Source organism: Condylostylus longicornis, unplaced genomic scaffold (genome assembly GCF_029603195.1).
Source record: "Condylostylus longicornis isolate FDR11 unplaced genomic scaffold, ASM2960319v2 ptg000026l, whole genome shotgun sequence".
Lineage (NCBI taxonomy): Eukaryota > Metazoa > Arthropoda > Insecta > Diptera > Dolichopodidae > Condylostylus > Condylostylus longicornis.
Genome location: NW_026577995.1, coordinates 2,239,897 through 2,260,935, shown reverse-complemented (window position 1 = coordinate 2,260,935; position 21,039 = coordinate 2,239,897). Strand labels below are relative to the sequence as shown.

General features: G+C 24.0%; 2 protein-coding genes across 3 annotated transcripts in view; one reads left to right on the top strand and one right to left on the bottom strand.

The window, feature by feature from the left end:
• Window positions 1-21,039, top strand: part of LOC129607094 (putative uncharacterized protein DDB_G0282133) — a 130,852-nt gene that overhangs the window by 15,814 nt on the left and 93,999 nt on the right. The gene's annotated exons all lie outside the window — the stretch shown is intronic.
• LOC129607095 (neprilysin-4-like) lies at window positions 15,706-18,025 on the bottom strand. Its single transcript, XM_055517827.1, has one exon. It carries the CDS (start codon window positions 17,900-17,902, stop codon window positions 15,899-15,901), a length of 2,004 nt encoding a protein of 667 aa, XP_055373802.1. The 5' UTR covers window positions 17,903-18,025; the 3' UTR covers window positions 15,706-15,898.

Sequence of the window (21,039 nt, the reverse complement as noted above, 5' to 3'; positions counted from 1 at the left end):
TGGTAGATTATTTTTTATCATAAATGAAAGAAAATGAGAAATAAAATACACAAAAAAAAACAGCAACTTTAGAATTTACAGGGTATAATTTTCAGCCTGAATGGATTTTCTTATTACGTTTTTTTAAGTTCCTTTCCGTATAAATATTGCACAAGTTTTTATAAAAGAAAACCAAAAGAAAAAAAAGAAAAAAGAAAATAGAAAGTGAAGAGAAAATTTATTACAAAAATTTGATTGCCAAAAATTTATAAAACTTATGCGTATATAGGTGGAAATGCCTTGTCAGCTGTCAGAGAATCAAAAATTTTAAATTTTGTTTGATTTGAAGTTCATTTTCACGGGAACTTTAGACATTTGGTAGAGATCCACGTTGAATTGAACAATTGAAAAAAATACTCTAATATATAGAAGTAAAATTATTATTGTTGCTGCTAAAAGCTGAAGTAACATGACAAAAGCTAGCGAAACAATATTTGGTCCAATAAAATTACGAAATGAAATTTTTATGTTTTTTGACAGAAAATAGCGAAATGAATTATTTTAAAATTTTTTTGCATATGTATATTACGGCTACATTGTGACAAGTAGTATCAAAGTAATTATAATTTTCCTATTGTGATAGAAAAAATTTTGCAACAACGTTAAGCAAATGATGAAAGGCCTTTTTGAATATAGGTCAGTATTTGAATAGATACCAGTTTTTAAAAATAACGCTTCTGTCTCTGTATATACACTTTACATGTCACTATATTTTATTTTCAAAAATTTCAGTGGAAATCAAGGTCTGAATTACAAATTATTTTTAACTAAGGAACTAAAATTAAATATTGCAATATCTGTATGTACATCTGTGATCTGTGCACATTATTTTTCAAAATTTTGTTATGAGATCCGATGTCTAATTTAAAGAACTTAATTTACTTAATGTAAATGTCTACAATTCAGTAAATTCTTCCAATGTTTTTTCTTTAATTCTGTTTCTTTAGTTCCATTGAATAGTTCAATAAAACAAGCACATTTCTAATTTCGAAAAAAATTTCTAAAATCACGCATATTTTAACGCATATTCAAATCATGAAATTAAATTAAATTCTTTATTGAGAAAATAATTCAAAATGCACGCACAAATTCATTTGTTATTTCTTATTTAAATTGCATGTGCATATCAAGAAAAAATTTCATATTAAAATGTTATTTGAATAATTTACATAATATTTACATGCATCTATATACATATATACATGTATATTAGATGGTATAACAAAAACATGTTTACAGAAAATTTCCACGCATTCAATAGAAAAATGATGTCTACTACAATGTTAATAACAAATTTTAATTAATTAATTTTAAGGTCATATTCACATATAGGCTATTGTAAACACAATCATTATGTTTTTGCAAATTTCTTTGAATGCAATTTAATGAAAATAATACAAGCATTTGTTTAATGGCATGCATGTTATGAAGAAATGTATGTATGTACATATGTTTGTTTAGAAATAAAATGAAATTAAACATATAATTATGATTATAAAAAAAAAATATTATTAAAATAATTATAAATACAAATGTATGTGTGAAAATAAAGACAATAATTTGCACTCTTTAATAATTTAATCTCAATAATGTTTCGTGTTTTTTTTTCTTAAAATATTTCAATGCGGAAATTTAGAAAAAAATAACAGGAAATTTTCATTGTCACATCTGATTCTACAATCTACTGTACGGGAACCAAATTCAATGCGTCATTGTGATCCAATCTGGCACGATATAACTAATGCTCGAGTTATTTTATCGATTCGAAAATAAGTTGGCTAAAAATAAGAATGATAATAATCACTCTTATTTGTGTGCTGCTATAGCGATTTATAATGTACAAGGGTAAAAAATATTACAAGTTTGTTGTAGTTTATGTAATGACAGAAAACTAAAAAATTGCTTTGACTTTTTGAACTTGTGTATTGTAGTAGTTATGGGACACGCCCCTACAACACCCGATCGAGCCCCATCCCTCTGATGAATTCGCCGGGGTGAGCACGTGATTTCGAAGTACTTTCCTTCTCCTGTGAGTGAGATCCCCGAAGGTGCGTTGAGGTCTCCTCATTCTCCTCACATTCTCCTCATTCTCCTTCTGCAAGTGCTCAGGCCATCTCATTAGATTTCTAGACCCTGCCTCCTAAGTTCATTCGTAGGCCTGCAGTTTATTTCTTATTAAACTTACTGGGGTAATCAATATAACCTCAAGCTTGAAGAATTTGGAATTCCTGGCTTAGAGTGTTCTTTATTTTTGAAGGGGTAATATCTGTATAAAAATCCTACATAGAAGTTGCTTTTCGCATTTCATTTAAAATTCTGGCAGAGAATTTTATAAAGCAACACAAAGCGCTTGTCAATTCCGACGGCATCTGTAATTAGTAACCTAATATAAGAAATTTTCATATTTCATATAAAAAAGTATTTGATGACTTTTAATAAATTTTAAAAAATATTGAAAAAAAATTTCATAATTCTCGACTTACGTATGAATTTATGTATGAACGGACATTTTATTTTCAACCATACATTTTTATTTTTAAATGTTATACAAAAAAAAAAAACCAAAATAAATATAATAGAATAAAAGGAAAAATAAGTTGATGAGCAGAGCGCATTATAGATGTCAGTAAAATAAAATGTAGTAATTGACTAGACATATTTTATAGAATAAAGGGAAATATGATTTTTTTTTGTTGTTGTTTGTTGCCGCAAATATATTTTTGAACTTCTTCTAATATATTTATCTGACCTAAAAACCAAAATAAAAATTTGACTTTTTTTCATTATTAGTGCTTATTAGTTTTACCATTATTATTAGATACATCTTGCTTTCTTATACACATTGAGAAAAAAAAATAAAATAGAAGAAAGAAAGAAAATAAACTAGATAAAATATGGTTCTTCAATACAAACACTGGAAGGAATGAGTCATAAGAATCCGAAAACAAAGAAAACATTTTTTTAATAAAGTGCCTTTTTTAATAAAAAATAAAATCGCGTTGTTATTCTTTTTTTTTCTCTTAATACTATTAAAATTTACGAATATTATGCGCCAACACTACAATAATGTCATTTTACATATTGGTATTTATGTACGGTATGTATGTAGTATAAATCAGTCTTGTTAAATTTGAAATAATTTTACGTGCCTAAATCTTCCAAATTTTACAGCGTGCCGTCTTTCAATTTTTTTAAATAGTGTAGCTAATTACGATGCTATGGCAATATGTAATATTAATGGACGAAATACCATAAAAATTACTTGGTATATGGTACATGTGTCAATATATAGATAAAATTTCAGTACTGGGCTTTCAGTACGGTTTGTTAAAATCAGAGTAATTCTATACTTAATCTATAATTTTTAATTATTTGCACTTATTTTTATACTTATACAAATAAAACAGGTTAAATACTTACCGTGTGCCGTAAAAAATTTTTTCCGTGCCATGTAAGGCACTAATGCTTTTGATTTGAAATCACTGATATAAACTTCTACAAATACGAATGTCTTATACGTATATACGTCTCACATTACTAAGTACTACAAATAGCATTTAGGAATAAATGAATAAATAACACAAATTTCGTTTGTAATATTTATCAAAATTTCTTTGTTGTTTAATTTTATTCATATTCATAAATTAATTTTTATTTTGTGTAATGTAACAAAAAAAAATTATATTTTCTTGTAAATTAAGTTTTGTCTTTTATTATATTCATTTCTAGTATTTTACGGAAAAGTATCACTGTCATTAAATGATAAGCTTCTCAGAAAACTCCCACTATATTTTAATATTCAATGTCTTAGGAGTAGTTTCAACATAAAATATTATTACAAATTGTATTATAAATTGGTAGAATAGAACATTGCTATTTATCAGTAATATGATAAAATTTAAATGCTAGATTTAAAAAAGTGCTAGATTTAGTTGTAATAGCATTCTGATGTTTTTGACTATTTTCATTTAGTATTTTTAAAAATTTATTAAATTTAAACGACATTAACTTACTCATATCTATTCAAACCCCAGCAATATTAAAAATTATGGACCTTTGTTTTCTCTCTGTTATGCCCCGCAAGTTGTAAAGATTTATGCTTTTTTATAATAATGTTTTATAAATTTTGTAAGTATTTTTTTCTTTATTCTCTTGTAGTTTTTATTTATGAGATTTTTTTTTTTGTTTTTTGGATAATTTGTTGCGCAACAGATTATAATTCTCTTGTTTTTTTTATTCCATTTAATTTATTGAGTGAGGGAAAATCATTTTAATTGTAATCTTTTAGAGGAATTGATTGATTGATTGATGAGTCAATCATCTATAAATTTATGATAAATTTTTCAATTATAACTATTTTTAAAATGGAGTTTTTCTCTTTCTCTTCATGTTACTTTTTCATTTATTTTCTATTAAAAATGATTTAATTGATTGTATTTCAAATTTTTGTTGAAAAATTTTATATTTTTTGATTTTATAAAGTTAAATAAAGTGTTATTTATGTGTCATATATACATAAACACTTACAAGTTATAAGTTTTAGAAATTAAAGTATGTATATTGGAATGAATTGTGGAATTTTTAAATAAAGTTACTGTATAACATTGCTCGCGTTCCATTTACAAGAAAACTAGTCTATAAATTTAAAATATTCACGATTTGACTATACTCCTGTGTGAGTAACTATACTCCTATCAATTACTCTTTTGGATATTTTCCTTTTATTTGCATTTTATTTTTTATTCCTAGTTGAATTAAGATTTGTCAAGAAGAAAATCTAGATTTGTTGTTAAGTTGATACTCTGAGTGTGATCAGATCACTTTTGTGTCCTCAAGTGAGTGTGTTCTCGCTTTTTATTTACACATCTAACAGATTTGGTTGTCTCCGAAAGTTGTGTTTGACGCGATTATATGGTTCTGACATTTTTTTTGGTTTGGTTATCCTATTACCAGTTTTTAATAGACAATGTTCGCCAAATAACCAAATCAAGTTTGTAGGTTTTTTTTATAAGATCCGGGCTGGTCAGAGCTTTCTTAATTTTAATCTACTCAAATGACAATCTATTCGCTCTATAATACTATTTCATATAGAGATGGTTATGAGTGTTATACACCCTGTTTAGTTATTACTTAAAAGAAATGAATATTGCTTGTGGTAAGAAATGGTCGGAAATTATCTATGTACAGATGTATATGCACGCATTTCACATTCCATTATGATAATGATGATTGTGTTATATTGAAAATATGTTTTAGTAATTAAATATGTGTAATTAATTTTGTATGTTATGAAATAATTAAATTGTATTAATTACCTAGTCATTGCTACAAGTTGAGAAAAAAATGTAATGAAATAATTATATTTTCTATCTAAGACGTGTAATATCGACATTATGATATTCTCTATGTTAGCTTAATATTAAATGTGTGTGAGCTATATTATAATATTAAATGTTATATAAATTCAATATCAATACCATATTTGATAGCCTAATATTGTAATTCACAATAGGAAATTTGTCCGTCAGAGTACTCTGGTGACAAATAAGTTAATAAATTTGTCAATTAGTTTTATTATTGTTGGTTAATATCCGATCGGTTATTAATGAAGATATACTTCCAAAATATAAACTTTTATTTTAAGTATGGAATTACACTAATAAAAATTTGCTGTTCTGTGGACATTAAACGGAGCATCTACACTCCTAACAATTTGTTCTAACAATTTGTTCTAACAATTATGAAATTTGTTAATTATCGGCAGAGATTTTGTTATATTATTATTTTATGAACTGTAATAATTTAATGCTGTAAATGTTATGAAGTTATTCGAAGAATATTCATGTTAAAACTTTTAGGAATCACTTATATATTTATAAATGAAGTTTATAAGAACATCAAATTTATAATCACTAAAAAACAGAAAAACAGTATGCTCTTGATAATGATGCATATGTACGTTGTAAGTAAAATATTTTCAAGATGAGATGAAGTGAGACCATTTTGGTGTGCACATTACTTTCTCTAGCATCGTAGAAATACTGCGACGACACGTTTGTGGACACGTTTATGCAATAGAAATATGTAGGGCATATGAAAAGAAAAACTTGATGAATTTGATAAATTTTCAAAAATAAATTTATAAAATGATTTTCACATCTAGGCCAATTTATTATCTTATAATTTTTTTTTTGTATTGAATTTTTTTTTGAACTACATAATTATTTGGATTTGATTCAGCTTAATAATTGTGATTTTGCCAATTTAACTAGATATACACATATTTTATGAGGACAAAATATTTTTAAATGAATATGACATTTTAAAATCTTAAACTGAAATGATACTGCTTTAGTTGTATAATAAAGAAATGCGACAATAATATTTAAACTAATTTAAATCCTTAAATGGAGACATGCAATTTATTTATTCATACATATTTATATCATGTTTTTTCTTTTATTATTCAAGAAAATTGAAAAAAAAAATTTAAGCAAAAAATATCAAGTGTCAAAATTCCTACAATAATTTATTACTTTTTAAAAATTACATTCAATGCCTGTAATAACTTAAATCTTCCATTGTAGTTCAAAAAGAAAAATGGCAACAATTCTTGTAAATAGCCTTGAAATTAAGAATAAAAAAAAATTTAAATCAATAATTTTAAAATTAGACAAAAAAATTTACTTCCAGTTGAAGTTCTTAATTTACTATACTTGCATTATATTGGAACTTCTTAACTCTAGTTTTTTTATTGCGTTCAATGAAACGATTTGATTGAACCGATTCCAAAATAAAATTTCATTAAGTAATATGCAAAAAAATGAATTGAAAATAAAAAATAATTTAAATTACAATTTAGTAGGCAAAATTATTGAAATACGTAAAATTATAGTTATTTTACAACGCAACATTTAATTTTTCATCTTTATGATTTAATAATAACAATATCGAATGGTTGTAATAAAAGTTTAATTTCTTCCGTTATATTTTTCGTTGAGTCAGAAAATTTTTGACATAAATTACCAACTACCAACACTACCAAGTACATATACCAACTTATTATAGTGTTAATTAAAACTAATATATCAAGAACACGTTCAAATTTATCGAATACATACGTAAGTTTTGACATATTGTATAAAATTTCGTCAAACTGACTAAAATAGAGCCGTCCATATAGTTCTTAATTTGAATTTTTAGGCAACACATTTTTCAACCTAATTTGTTTTCGTAAAGTACTCTGCAAAACGAATAAAATCGTATTGATTTGATTCTTCATATAAAATGATAATTCAAAACTTAACGAACATAAGGCTCTTCTGACGAGTTTATTTTAGTTGGACACATTTATTTTTTTGTGTTTGTATTTTTAATGTAGAACGAATTTATTTTCTGATTTCGGGACGACTTGTTATTTTGATTACGACATAATGTCGTAATATTATTTTATGTAGTAAGTTTTAAATCTATTTGACAATTATTGTGAAAGAGCGCAATATAAAATGATTAAAAATTTTCTGCACTTTCAGCTCTGATATAATAAATTCTTGCAAAGTGAGAAATTAGTTTTATTTTAAAATTTATTTGCATTTAAATTCAAGCTAATTTTCCACAATTATTTATTTTAATTTTAAATTTATTTTAAATTGCCCTTCTTTAAAATTTTTAAACAGAACTATTAACTTGTATTTATTTTATAAGGATACATAACAGTCTTTTGTATCGTACTTAAACAATTTCTTATATGTATGTACTGAGTCCTTTGTAACTTATCTAGTTTAAAATTTTCATACAATAATTAAATAGGAATTAAATAATAAATTTATGACTCATTTTCTGAATAGTATTTAAAAAAAAACACTACATATGAAGTATTATCATATGTCAAAAGTGTGTACTTAAGTTTACAATTGCAAAAGTATACTATAATTCTAGAAAAGCCTATTTTTCATGCAATATATATATATATATATATATATATATATATATATATATATATATATATATATATATATATATATATATATATATATATATATAGTTCTATTTCACAGTATAAATGCTGTTATAAAAAATTTATAATCCTTATTTAACTTTTTTGGTTTTATTGTGATTAAACTCAAAAAATTCAAGGTTTTTTAATTACATGTACAATATATGAACTTATATATAGTATTTAAGACTTTTACTAATTTGTTAATGTCAGTTATCCTTGCAACAATTTAGAAATAAATGATGTAGAACCTAATTTTTGTTATACATACGTAAAACTCGTATGTAGATCTATACAATAAATTGTATAATAAATATACGAATTATAGTTTTATTGAAATAGCAATATGTGATTTTGTAAAAAAGTTTTGAAAAAGTTTAATTGCAAGACCAAAAAATAAAAGTTTTTTTTTTTTGCGGGTTTCCCTTAATTTACTTGTTTTTATGTAATATAATTACAGAAAAGTAAAAAACAAATGAATTGCACATGTTTTCGGTAAACTTTTAACAAATAGTAAAAGATAATTTTTTTAAGTTTTTGTTAAGTTTGTGTCTTGTTCGTTCTTGTATTCAAGACTTTGGTTAACCTACTTGTAAAAAACTTAAAAACTGTTTTATACAAATATTTTGGAACATAACTCATTCTTTTTTTTTGTTCGCTCTTGTGTGCTATCATGTATTATGACATTTAAAAATAAAAGATTTTATTAGTAATATCAAATATCCATCATAGTTACATACTGTTAGTTCACAGTAAAAATATGAATAGTTATTATTTTCTAAATTCGTGAAAAGTCACAGAATATTGATTGGGGGCTCGAGTTCTAGAGAAATGACATATGTTATAGTGACACTAATAGTAATTAATGGATGCTTTCGTTTTTTCTGATCTGGCGTTAAATAGGATTAGATTCCGAGTTATCAGAGCACACCTTTTGTTAAGATAAAAAAATTTTTATTCAGAGTGCTTTCACTCTAAAAACAAATACGATGGTTTAAATGACATATGTATGTACATATGTACTTATTCTGTCATTAGATGAATTTTGAAATTTTTAAAAAGGAAAAGTATATGACCTCTATAAAATCTGAATTTTTTTTTTCAAATCCGTATAGAGCATGACGAGATAAAAAATGAACAATGATCCTCTTTTCTGACAGATCTGAATCTGTTCTGAAGTAAAAACCGAAAACGCCCAATAGAAATACTTGAAGTAATCAACATATTTTTGCACTACATAACAACAGGTGGCGCGAAGAGTTTTCATAGGAAAAGAAATAAAAAAAGGAAGTTTTAGTATAAAAAACAAACAAAATAAATACGAGTAATAAAATAAATTTGTTTTTTTTTTGAATGTCAAATATTGTATCCACTATTAAATTATTAAACGATTGTCATTTCATTGAAATGTATTATATTATATTTATGTATTTGTTTTATATATTTACTTATTTGTTAATATTTCTTATTTAATTTCATTTTTTTATTCTAATTTTAGGTAAGAACAATTCTACATTCATCATCACGTTTATGCAATATCATATCAATATATTATCGTAAGTTATTTTTTGTGAACTTTTACTTAGTTAAAGACATTTGGAGTCTTTGAACCGCATACGTCTATTATTCAAAATAATAAATAAGAATTTAAATTTGCTAAGAAATTGAGATGCCATAATGTAATAAGATGTGTGATGCTTTTTCCAAAAGATAATTTAAGATTATGAATTCAAGATTAAATATTCAGAATTTGCTATTGTGCAAAGCTGAGAATGTGCTACCGCGTACTTTAATAAATATTTTTATCAAAGACTTAGGAATTTTTGCACATCCTGAATGATTGCTCAAATGGAATAAAGATTATAGAAAGGAATTATAATGAACATATTACACATGCTAATAACTGCTCTATCCGTTTACTTAATACATATTTTCAAGGGTCTCAGAATTTGGAATCTACCAATAAAAGTCTATCAAAATAAATTTGACAACGGCCATAAGTACTGGCAGCGTTTATTATTATATCAAAATCACAAATAGACAAATAGACAATTTTATAAAGACAATTTGAAACTCTTGATTGAATCTTCTTTTGTGCCATTTAACTTTCACTTAGAAAGAATTATGTTATTTTAAATACATTCTATGGCTTAAAAGTAGAAACTCAAAATTTTTAACACAAACAAAAATTTAATTTGTTTCCCTTAATAATATTTTATGTTGTAATTAAAATTATATTACTTACAGTCCATTTATGAGATTATTGCTCAAAGTTTCTAAATTAACTATACAACTAAAAGCTTTAAAAACTCTAAATAATTAATTGAATTTTAAATTGACTATGAAAACAAACCTGAACTACAAGCCCTTTGTTATACATCTCTTTTTTTTTTTAAATACTATTGTACTTTGTATTATGAGTGACATTATTAAAGTAATTTTTTATTTGTAATTCGTATTCTATTGATAATTTTTGTTACTATATATTGTTAAATATATATCGAAAGGACCTAGTTTAAAAAATTAAATTATTATTAAGTTTTAAACGAATTTTAGAGATTTTATTATTGTCTTTGTTATTGAGTTTGAGATTGTACGACAGTATGTGTTTGGCTTGGATTATGTTTTTCAACTCAAAAATTAAAATGTCATTACTTATTGTAATTTATTAAATATTTTTGTATTAAGTAATATTATTTTTTATTGTTGCCCGACCGAAACAAATCTTTGGTTTACCCTCATAATATGTAGTGTATAATTTGATTATTTTCATGTAGTGTGTAAGAGATTTTAAGATTTTTGTTTTTCTTTGTTGATACATTTTTTTTCCAACATAATTGCGTTCTTCTTTTGAAATTTTAATTAATTTAGTAACTTATAAAGACAATTGGCGGAGTATAGGAGTTGGTGTTAAAAAGAGAGGCATGTATTAAAATGTTCGCTTCTTTAAATTGACTCGTGCCAAAGTTTTTATTCTATACACAAATTGTCATTTAAGTTTATTTTTATTTGTATATTATTGTTTTGTGCCGCTACTATTTGTATATATTTAAGTAAAAAACAAAAATTTAACAAATTATTTAATTATTACAAATAGGGATTCAAAATGTAGATTAATTATTTTAAAATTTTAACAAGAAAAATCATTTTTTTTCTTATTATGTTGTTATTTTATTAGAATGCAAATCAGGTTTTATAAAAAGAGGTTCTCGACATTTTTATGAAAATGAAAATTTGTTAAATTGCTAAAATTTTTTGTTAGTTTCTTATTGTTAATAATTTATAACTTGTACAGATGAGAATTTTGAATATTCATTTTGAAATTGTAATTGTATCATGATAATATTAAGATTGCAATAACCTTATTGTCATTGTTAAACATTATAACAAATGATTTAAGCTTAATCTTAAATATTAATTTGCTATTTGAAATTAATTTTTGAAACTAATATGAAGTTTGATATTAATATTTGAGATTTGTAAATTAAATTAGTGGTAATCAGTCAGTCAGTTTATAACAATAGGAAATTATTCCTAATCTGATGCTAATTTGAGTTTATCTTTTGTTATTAATATTGTTAAGAAAAATTCAGAAGAAGAAAAAAGACACTTTAATGACAGTTTTAGGGGAACTTAAAGCCTATGTTATGCACATATAAAAGTTACTTGACTTGAAGTAAAAAGGAAATCAAAATATTTTGTTTACTTTACTTGAAATGTTAATATTGACTTCAAATATAATAGCTAAACGATATTTCCTAGACGATTAGGGTATTTTGCCTTATCCCGAAATTGAATTTAATGGAATTGTTTAAAATCTAAGTACTGAAAAATGTAATTTATATTTAATTCAATTAAAATTTTTTTTTTAATTTGTTTAACAAATTCAGTTTTAGTTTTGCATAATTTCTAAGTTTATTTTTAATTTTTCTATTTTTGTTTCTACTTTAGTAAAACACAAAAATTTGAATATTATTTAATTTTTTAAATTGTATAACACTTTTGTACATATGTTTCAATAAATAAATTAACAAAACTTATTAAGTAAGAAGAAGAAAGGAAATTTCGGAACTCTTCCACAATTTTTTTTTCTAATTTAATCATTGTTAAAATTTTAAAAAGAAAAAAACAAATAAGAAAACAATTAGAAAATTTAATTAAATTTAATTTTTTTATTTTTTTTTTATATATGATAATATTTTTAAAAATATTTTAGTTAATATAGGCTAGACTTAAAAGGTATTAACTACAATTATTTAGTATTAGTTCTATTCTGGCATTTGTAATAATAACATCGTATAAATTAATTTTTTAAAAAAGAAAGGGGGGAAAAAAATTGAATAAAAATTAAATAAATATTATTTTTTTTATTTTTTTTCCGCAAAAAATAAATTTAACTTCCTTTATTATTAAAATTTACAATGACAACAATGAGATTTTTAATATTGATAATAGAATTTTTATTGATTATTAATATTTTAATATCAAAAGCATTTCATATTAATCATCATACTGAATTAGAAGGATATGGAAAGAATATGTCAAAATATATGAATAGAAGAATTAATCCATGCGATGATTTCTATCGTTATTCGTGTGGCAATTGGTATAAATATCATAAATTAAAATCTGGTGAAGATTTAATAACTGCAATGGATGTTTTAAATCAAATTAATATAAAAAATTTACATGAAATTTTAAATTCTGGTGAAGTTTTTCCAATTGAAGAAACAACAAAATTAGCTAAAAATTATTATGTGTCTTGTACGGAAACTGATGTTTTAGGTTTGTTTAACAATAATCAAAAACAAAACAAAAAAATCATTTCAGAGCATTTTTAAATAATTTTTAATTTAATAACAATAAAAAAAAAGGAAAATAGTATAGAAAAATATGAACGGTAATGAATTTAATATTACTTATAAAGTGCAACTATAAATATTACATAATTTTTGACATAACTGATAATGCAGGAAATGTGATTGATCGTGTAAATTTAATTGTGAATGAATTGTTGTAATCAAAGTTGAAAATTGATAAGATTTTGCATTGGACTTGTATTTCATTTAAATTTTTTTTTTTATAAAATTATGTGATAATTTCGTAGTGTCCCGAGTTAAAAAATTGCACAGTTTTCAAATAATTAAAAATAAAACAAAAAAAATTAAGTTTTAACTCTAATTAAATTTCAAATTCGAAAAATTTTGACGGAATTAAATTGGAGTTTATAGTTTTTATTTACAATTTAGTGATTATTCTTGAAATTCAAAAAATTTAAATTCTTGCCGTTCATTAACCATTTTTTTTTATTATTAAAAAAAATATATTTTTTGCTATGTAATGAGATTTTTTTTTTTTTGCATTCACAAAAATGTGAAATCTATTTTTATTTTAATTTTAGAAAAACGCGATGTTAATCCAATAGTTGATTTAATTCGTCGATTACATGGTATGCCAGCTATTCATCCAGAATGGAAAGAAAGTGCATTTAATTTTAGTGAAACAATAATTAATTTAAAGAAAAATTACAATATTGATATTTTAATTGGTTTAACATTTTCAAATGATTATCGTAATTATAGAAATCGTATTTTATATGTTGGTGAGACACCATTATCTCCAATACCACGAAATTATTATTTTGAATCGAAACATAAATCCAAATTTGAAAGATATCGTTCAATGATGTCAAAATTTTTACAAAAACTTGGTATTGATTTTGAACAAGCTGATGCTCTGTCACAAAAATTTATTTCATTTGAAAAAGATATTCTTAAAGGTGTATTAGTAGATACAGCTACTGCACTAAAACCAATTCAAATTAAACATTTGGTACGTGAACATCAACTACCACCAGATCATAAATTTATTGATTTTCATACTTTTATACAAAGAGTTCTTGGATTTACAATGTCAGATACATATGAAGTAATTGAAACAAATCATCATTATATTAAGAGTGTTTTGGATGTTATTCAAAGGACACCAAATAAAATATTAGCAAATTATATAATGTACAAAGTAGCAGAATTATTTATGTATAAGAATTTCGATAACAATGGTAAATTAATAAAAGATGAAAGAAGAATGACATACTGTGTTCAACAAACAATGAAATTTTTCCCAAAAATTACTACTCAACTTTATTTCGATAAATATAGAAATTTAGCACAATCATCTGAAACTATTGTACGTCATTATTTAAGAAGTGTTCTCGGTATACATGCACCATTTAAGAAGCGCCAAATTGAATCACTTAGAATTGATTTCTTAAAATATGAAAAAAAAGAATTGGAAGCTAATCAAATTGTTGGAATTGAAATAACAGATCAACATTTTTATAGAAATACTGAAAATATGATGAAATTTTATGCAAATCATTGGTTTAGTAAATTTCATTCTAATCAAATTGATAAATTTGATATTATTAAACCTTTAGACATAAATGTTTATTATATACCAACGGAAAATGATGGTATTATACAAATACCAGTAACAGCTGTACAAAATCCATTTTATAATTCAAAATATCCGAAAGCAATGAATTTTGCAAGATTAGGTGTGTATTTGGCACGTGCTTTTACACATGTCTTTAAAAATTTCACCGATAGTAAATATGCTTATGAGCAAGATTTTTTAAGAAATTGGTGGAAACAAGATGATGATATTAGTTCATTGAATAGTTTTGGTGGTGTTGCAGATGAAAAAATTAAATGTTTTCAAAATCAAATTAAATATAATCAATTAGCTGAAAATATACCAGAAGATGAAAGTTTTGCAGTTAGTTTTGGTGTTAAAGCTGCTTTCAAGGCATATTTAGATTATTTGAATCAATTTAAAAGTAGCCCAGAAAATAATCGAGATTTAGAAATATTAGAAAATGAAACAATCTTTGGATTAGACTTAACAAATACACAATTATTTTTTGTTACATATGCACAAAATTTTTGTAGAGCAAGCAAAAAAAAAGATGATAAATTACGTATTTTTACATCATTGGCTAATTTTGATGAATTTGCGAAAGAGTTTCGTTGTACCGAAGGTAGTTGGATGAGACCAAAACGTACATGTTCGGGATGGTAAAAGCAACAAAACAAAGAGCAATTCAATCATATATTTTTGAGTTTTGAAAATATATTAAATTAAGATTAAATTAATTTATCAATTATTTACTAATTTAAGTTTCAATTTTTATACAACATAAAATTTTCGATTTTCATTATTTTTTGCGAAAAAGTTTTCAAATAAACTTTGATAGTTAGATTTTGTTCTTTTTTTTCATTTAATTAAACAAATTTTTGCAAGGAACTTTATTTGCTTGCAGGTCCGTTTAGTCATTTTTGAAATGTTGTATGTTTAATTTATTGTTTTTCCGGAAAAAGCTTTCGTTGTTCACTGAAAATCATAATTTTGCAAGAATGTCTTCAACAATACATATGTAGGATATGGCACTGTTAAAATTGTTGCAGATTAAGTTGAAATTTCTCAAAATTTGAATTTTCTGTGAAGTTAAAGGATGTAATATTTCAAGATATGGAACTGCCATAATTGTGTAGTTGCAAAAAAAACCAGAGGAGTGATTTCAAAAATTTCAGGATTTTGGTCTTGTTTTTGATTTAGAGCCAAAAATTATGTTTTTGAACTTCACTATTTGAAAAAACAATAACAAATTTTGCTTTTAATAAAAAAACTTTAATTTTTTTTTCTTTTTTAAAGTCTACAAAATAAACAAAAACAAAAATTCAAATAATTTTACAATTGCCTTTTTTTTTACAAATTAAAGCCTTAAAATTACGTATCAAATTACAAAAAAAAAAAAAATTTCGTATTTTTCACCTCATTTTAATTTTAAATTTCTTAATCTTACCATAATACACATTTATCTTTTGGATTCATTGGTGAACCTTCAGGGCATTGGAATTCTTTAGAAAAGCTATCTAAATTGGTCATTGGTAAATTAATTCTATATTCAGATGGATATAATAAATCATTTGAATCAGCAGTCATTTTTGAGTAATGACACCATGTTTGAGCGTGTGTTAAGAAGAATAATTGTGTGTTAGTGTAATCGATACCTGGGAATGTTTCTTCAGTAAACAAGTCTTTGTTACTTTCTTTAATTGATTCTGCCCAATTTTTATAGGTTTCAAATGAATATTTTAAGCCACCATTATCAGCGACATTATCATTTAAACTTGAAGTACCACCATTTTTAGTATATTGTTCAGCGAAACATTTTGATTTTTCATTAAATGTATTCGTTGATGCTTGTGACCACCATGGTGCTGGTACATTACTAACTGGTATTGTCTGTCCTAAAGCATCGAAGCCATGTAAAAGTTCATGTACTAAAATAGCTCCCAATTGAGCAAATTTCATATTTCTTGGTAGTGTTTTTGTATAAAATGGTGGATTTAAGAATCCTAAAGAAATTTTTAATGTATTCTCTTCAACAACATAACGTGCAACTAAACTTGCTGGATCTTTAATATAATCTTCAATACTTTCACCACTAACAACTTTTGAACGGAATTTTCCAATATTATATTTTAATTTATTTAATACATTTTCATAATATTCATCTGGATTACTGACAATTGTTCCAAAATCTGATGCAACTGGTACATCAACACCTTTTGGATAACCAACAATTTCAATTTTAGCTGCATCTAAACGTTCAAAAGCTAATTTTTTTGTAACATCATCGATCCATTCTAATTTTTCTAATTGTGTTCGAACAGATTTTTTAATATCATTGAAAATTTCTTCAACATCTTTTTGTACTTCATTATCATAATATTTTTTAGAATACATTACAGCAATAGATTTTGGATAAAATTCTTTTGTTTTTGCAATACAATATTTCCAAATATCATCCTTATCACCACCTAATGGTGGAACTGTAATTGAAACAAATTCACCAATACCGTGCCATATCATAAAATTGGCAACAGTTTTTTTCGATGCTTTCTCAATTAATTCCATTACACTTTTAATATAATTTGGATTAAATTCAACAATTGGTTTCGATAATTCAATTGGTGTACCAATTGATTGTGTTAAGAATTTTTCCCATTGTACTTTTGGATATTTTTTATTTAATTCTTCAACAGTTGTATGAACAAAATATTTACTTTGATCTGCTTTTGTTTCTTCATCAGCTACAATTACTGATAATTGCTTTTCAAATTCAACAATTTCATTTGCAATTTTACCGGCTTCTTCATTTTCAATACCAAATGTTAATTTTAAAAATTCAACAATACGATTAATATATTGGTCAATAACTTGTGGATTACTATATCCTTCCTTGTTAAATGGTAAACTTATTTCACCAATATATAATTTATCTTTATCATTAAGTACTTTTAAACCAATAACACCATCAAATCCATATGATTTTAATTTTTCTTCAACATCAACATAATCGAATTTTGTTTCATCCCATTCTTTATTAATAATTGGAAAATCACCTAATGTTTGAACAAATTTTTTAATTGGTTCAAAACCTTTTGATTTAATGACATCAGTATTTAAACATGATTTATAAAATTGTTTTACTTTTAATTCAACATCTGCATTATAGATGGCATCATTTTGTTCTAACATTTCTTTCAATTCGGTTTGAATATTATGATTTAATTTTGAAAAACCAGTTGCATCTAATTGACCTTTTGGTGGATTATTAAAATTTTTCCAATTTCCACAAGCAAATTTAAAGAAATTATCACATGGATTTACTGATTTATCCAAATAATCGGTAATATCTTTAGCTGCTTTTGTACGTACTGCATCCTTTGATAATTCATCAGCATTAATATATGATGAACTAATCAATAATACCGATATTAAAATTAATTTAAACATGACTAGATTTTTTTATGAATTATAGTAAAAAAAAATTTTTATTTTTAAAAAATATAAAATAAGGTGAAAATAGATAAGCCGCCTCAATCTAATGAAGAGCTATATCAAACTGATTTTAAATTTTCAAACTTGCTACTATTTATATGAATGCCGTTTCTAAAATTTATTTTATGTTTATGATAATATGTATAACTATAATATACGTAATAACAGTAATATATTCTTAACTTTATTTTGTTATTTCTCACTTTTTGGGTTTTATCATCTTATTATTATTTTTTGTTTTAATTTTATTTGTCTCTTAAAACTCCTTCAACACAATTTAAATATCGGTAACAGCAGCAGCAACAGCAGCAGTAAAACAAAAAAAAAATTAAATACATATTATAAAAGTGTTGTTTTTTTTATTAATTTTTTTTTTAATTTTGTTGTTTTAGGTACTTACCCTCCCTCTCCGGTTCTCTAATTCTTAAGAAATTTAACAAGTAAAAGCTTTTTACAAACAGATTTGTCATGATACCCAACCATCGTGACTACCAATAATATTATGATTTAGCTTTTTGCTTTTTTTCAATGATGTAAGGACGGTGATAATAAGTTGTGTTTGATAATGTTAAATTTGATAGTAAAAAAAATAATCTCAACAATAATAAAAACAAAAAAAAAATTATTGTCAAGACAATACCATATTATTATAAGTAAAGTATACACTCGTATATTATGCAAATTAGGAATATCTATACAAAATTTATCAATAATTTATAAAAATGATATTTAGTTGAAAATACACAAAAACTTAAAAGTAAATATTTGTTTTCAAATTACTGTTGCAATTATACCTTACCTCTAGTACGGTCTCAAATTATTTTTCTAAATCTTAAAGACATTTTTGGAAAAATATTAAAAAAAAATTTATCACTTTTTTGTTGACCATAAGGTTTTCGTATAAATAAAATTATTGCACACTTAAATATATACATGTATTATGTATTGTATATGTATGCATGTGTGTACATTTTCAATGTTTGTTTTTGGAATTATTTTGCATAAATAATACTAGTTTCCGATGGATATTAAATTTTTTTTTTATTATGGTTTAAAAATTAAAAAAAAAAATAAATGATGTTTAAGAAGCTTTACGTCATAAAGATGGGATAGAATAATATTATATATGTATGAATTTTTATAATATTTTTTAAATAAAATTCATTTTTAATTGCTTATTAATTCTTTTTTTGGAAAAAAATTCCCTAATTTTTGATTATTTTTCAAAAAGGAAAAAAAAAATTATTTTGAAAAATACATAAATTATAAAAATGACATAACAACATTATGCGACTAAATAGTAATTGACGTTTGAATTTTGTAATTTAAAACAAAAATTGTAATTGTGAATGAGCAACTAATAATACTAATAAATTATAATTATAAATCAAAACAAAATACAAAATCATCTCAGTTGCCGATAATTGTTCATACATTATTCATTTACAGAATACATACATTGTCCAAAAATTGTTTAGCTTCTCTTCTCTTGGAGTCCCTTCCTTTCCAGTTTTATTTTGATAAGAAATTATTTTCTTTTCTATAATGTTATGCATTTCGGGCATAACAAGTGAAATGGTTTACTGAGCAAGAGCAATATTTAAATAATCTGCAAAGTTTACATGTTGTGCTAAAAATCTCCTGCAATCCATTTTTTTTTTCTGAAAAATTAATAACAAACATTACTTTTATGTACATTCAAATGTACGTTCAAATTTTAGAAAATGTTGCCAGTTGCAATTTTTTGCAAATTTACGACATTGGGATTTTTACATAGTAGGCCGCAAGGTTTAATTTAAATAGATAGAAAATCTTCAATTGAAAATCTTCAAAGAAAGAAAGTATAAAATGTAAATTGTTCAGTTGACTTAAAAATAACTTTTCAAATATTCTCCAAATCTTGCCAATTTAATGAATATTTAGAGTTAATGGTGTCAGATTTCTTTTTCTTTTGTAGAATATTATTTTTAATTCAGTAATATTTCCTTAATTATCTTAATTGAGATTCATCAGATTCTATTCAATTCCAATGACATAACAACAGTAAAATGGGAATACCAAAAAAAAGGAATAACTTTTAAATTAAATTTTCATAACACTATTCTAATCTATTTTAAATTTCCATTTTTTTTTATTTTTTAATATTTTATTTATAGAGTTCTCTTTACATTTATTTTTTTTATATATTTTTTTTCTAATTATTTTACATCGTCGTACTTTTAGAAAAATATTTTGTAATATTTTAAGTACTGCTGTAATTTTAAAAACAATACGATGGCATATAAACCTATATAAAAAAAAATTTAACTTTAGACACATTTTCTCTTGTGAGTTGTTGGAAATATCGAAAATTAGGACAGTTTATTTTAGTAATGACTGCATTTAAAAGGCGATTTTTTATTTTATTTAAAATTTCTTGTAATTTTAACATAGTTTTTCGTTCATTGTTTAAAAATATAACAATTTTATTTTATGTACGTTTTACATAAATTTTTTATATAGAGGAAAAAAAATAAGAAAAAAAATTTATACTCTACATAAAATTCAAAAACAAATGAAATTATTTTGTAAAATTTTATGAACTTTAAATATTTCAACGCAAAAAACAATGTTGCCTATCTGCATCAAATAAAGTGATGTCAAATTTCTTGCTTTTGATGGTACCACACGTATATTTTTTCCTTTCTTCTTATCATTGCATCATCGTACTGCGGTTAAAGTTCAAATTATTTAAAATTTTGGTTAAAATTTAAAACTGCAGTCACTATTCGTTTTTGTTAGTATACTGCACAAAACCGCCCGTTTTATTTTTGTAGTTTTGCTAACTCTGCGATAGACGATTCGCAAAACTTCAAAAATAAAACGGACGGCTTTGTGCAGTACTAATAAAAATGGGTAGCGACTGCAGTTCTAACTTCAAACCAGAACTTTGCATTTGACAATAAAAAAAAAAACGGCAATTAAAATTGGACTGTGTGATATTAGAAAAACTTCTTTTCATTTCGATTAAACGAATTTAAAGCCAAAACTTTTATAATTTGAATAAATAATAATTTTTGAAAAACATGAAAAGTACATAACAATTTTATTTT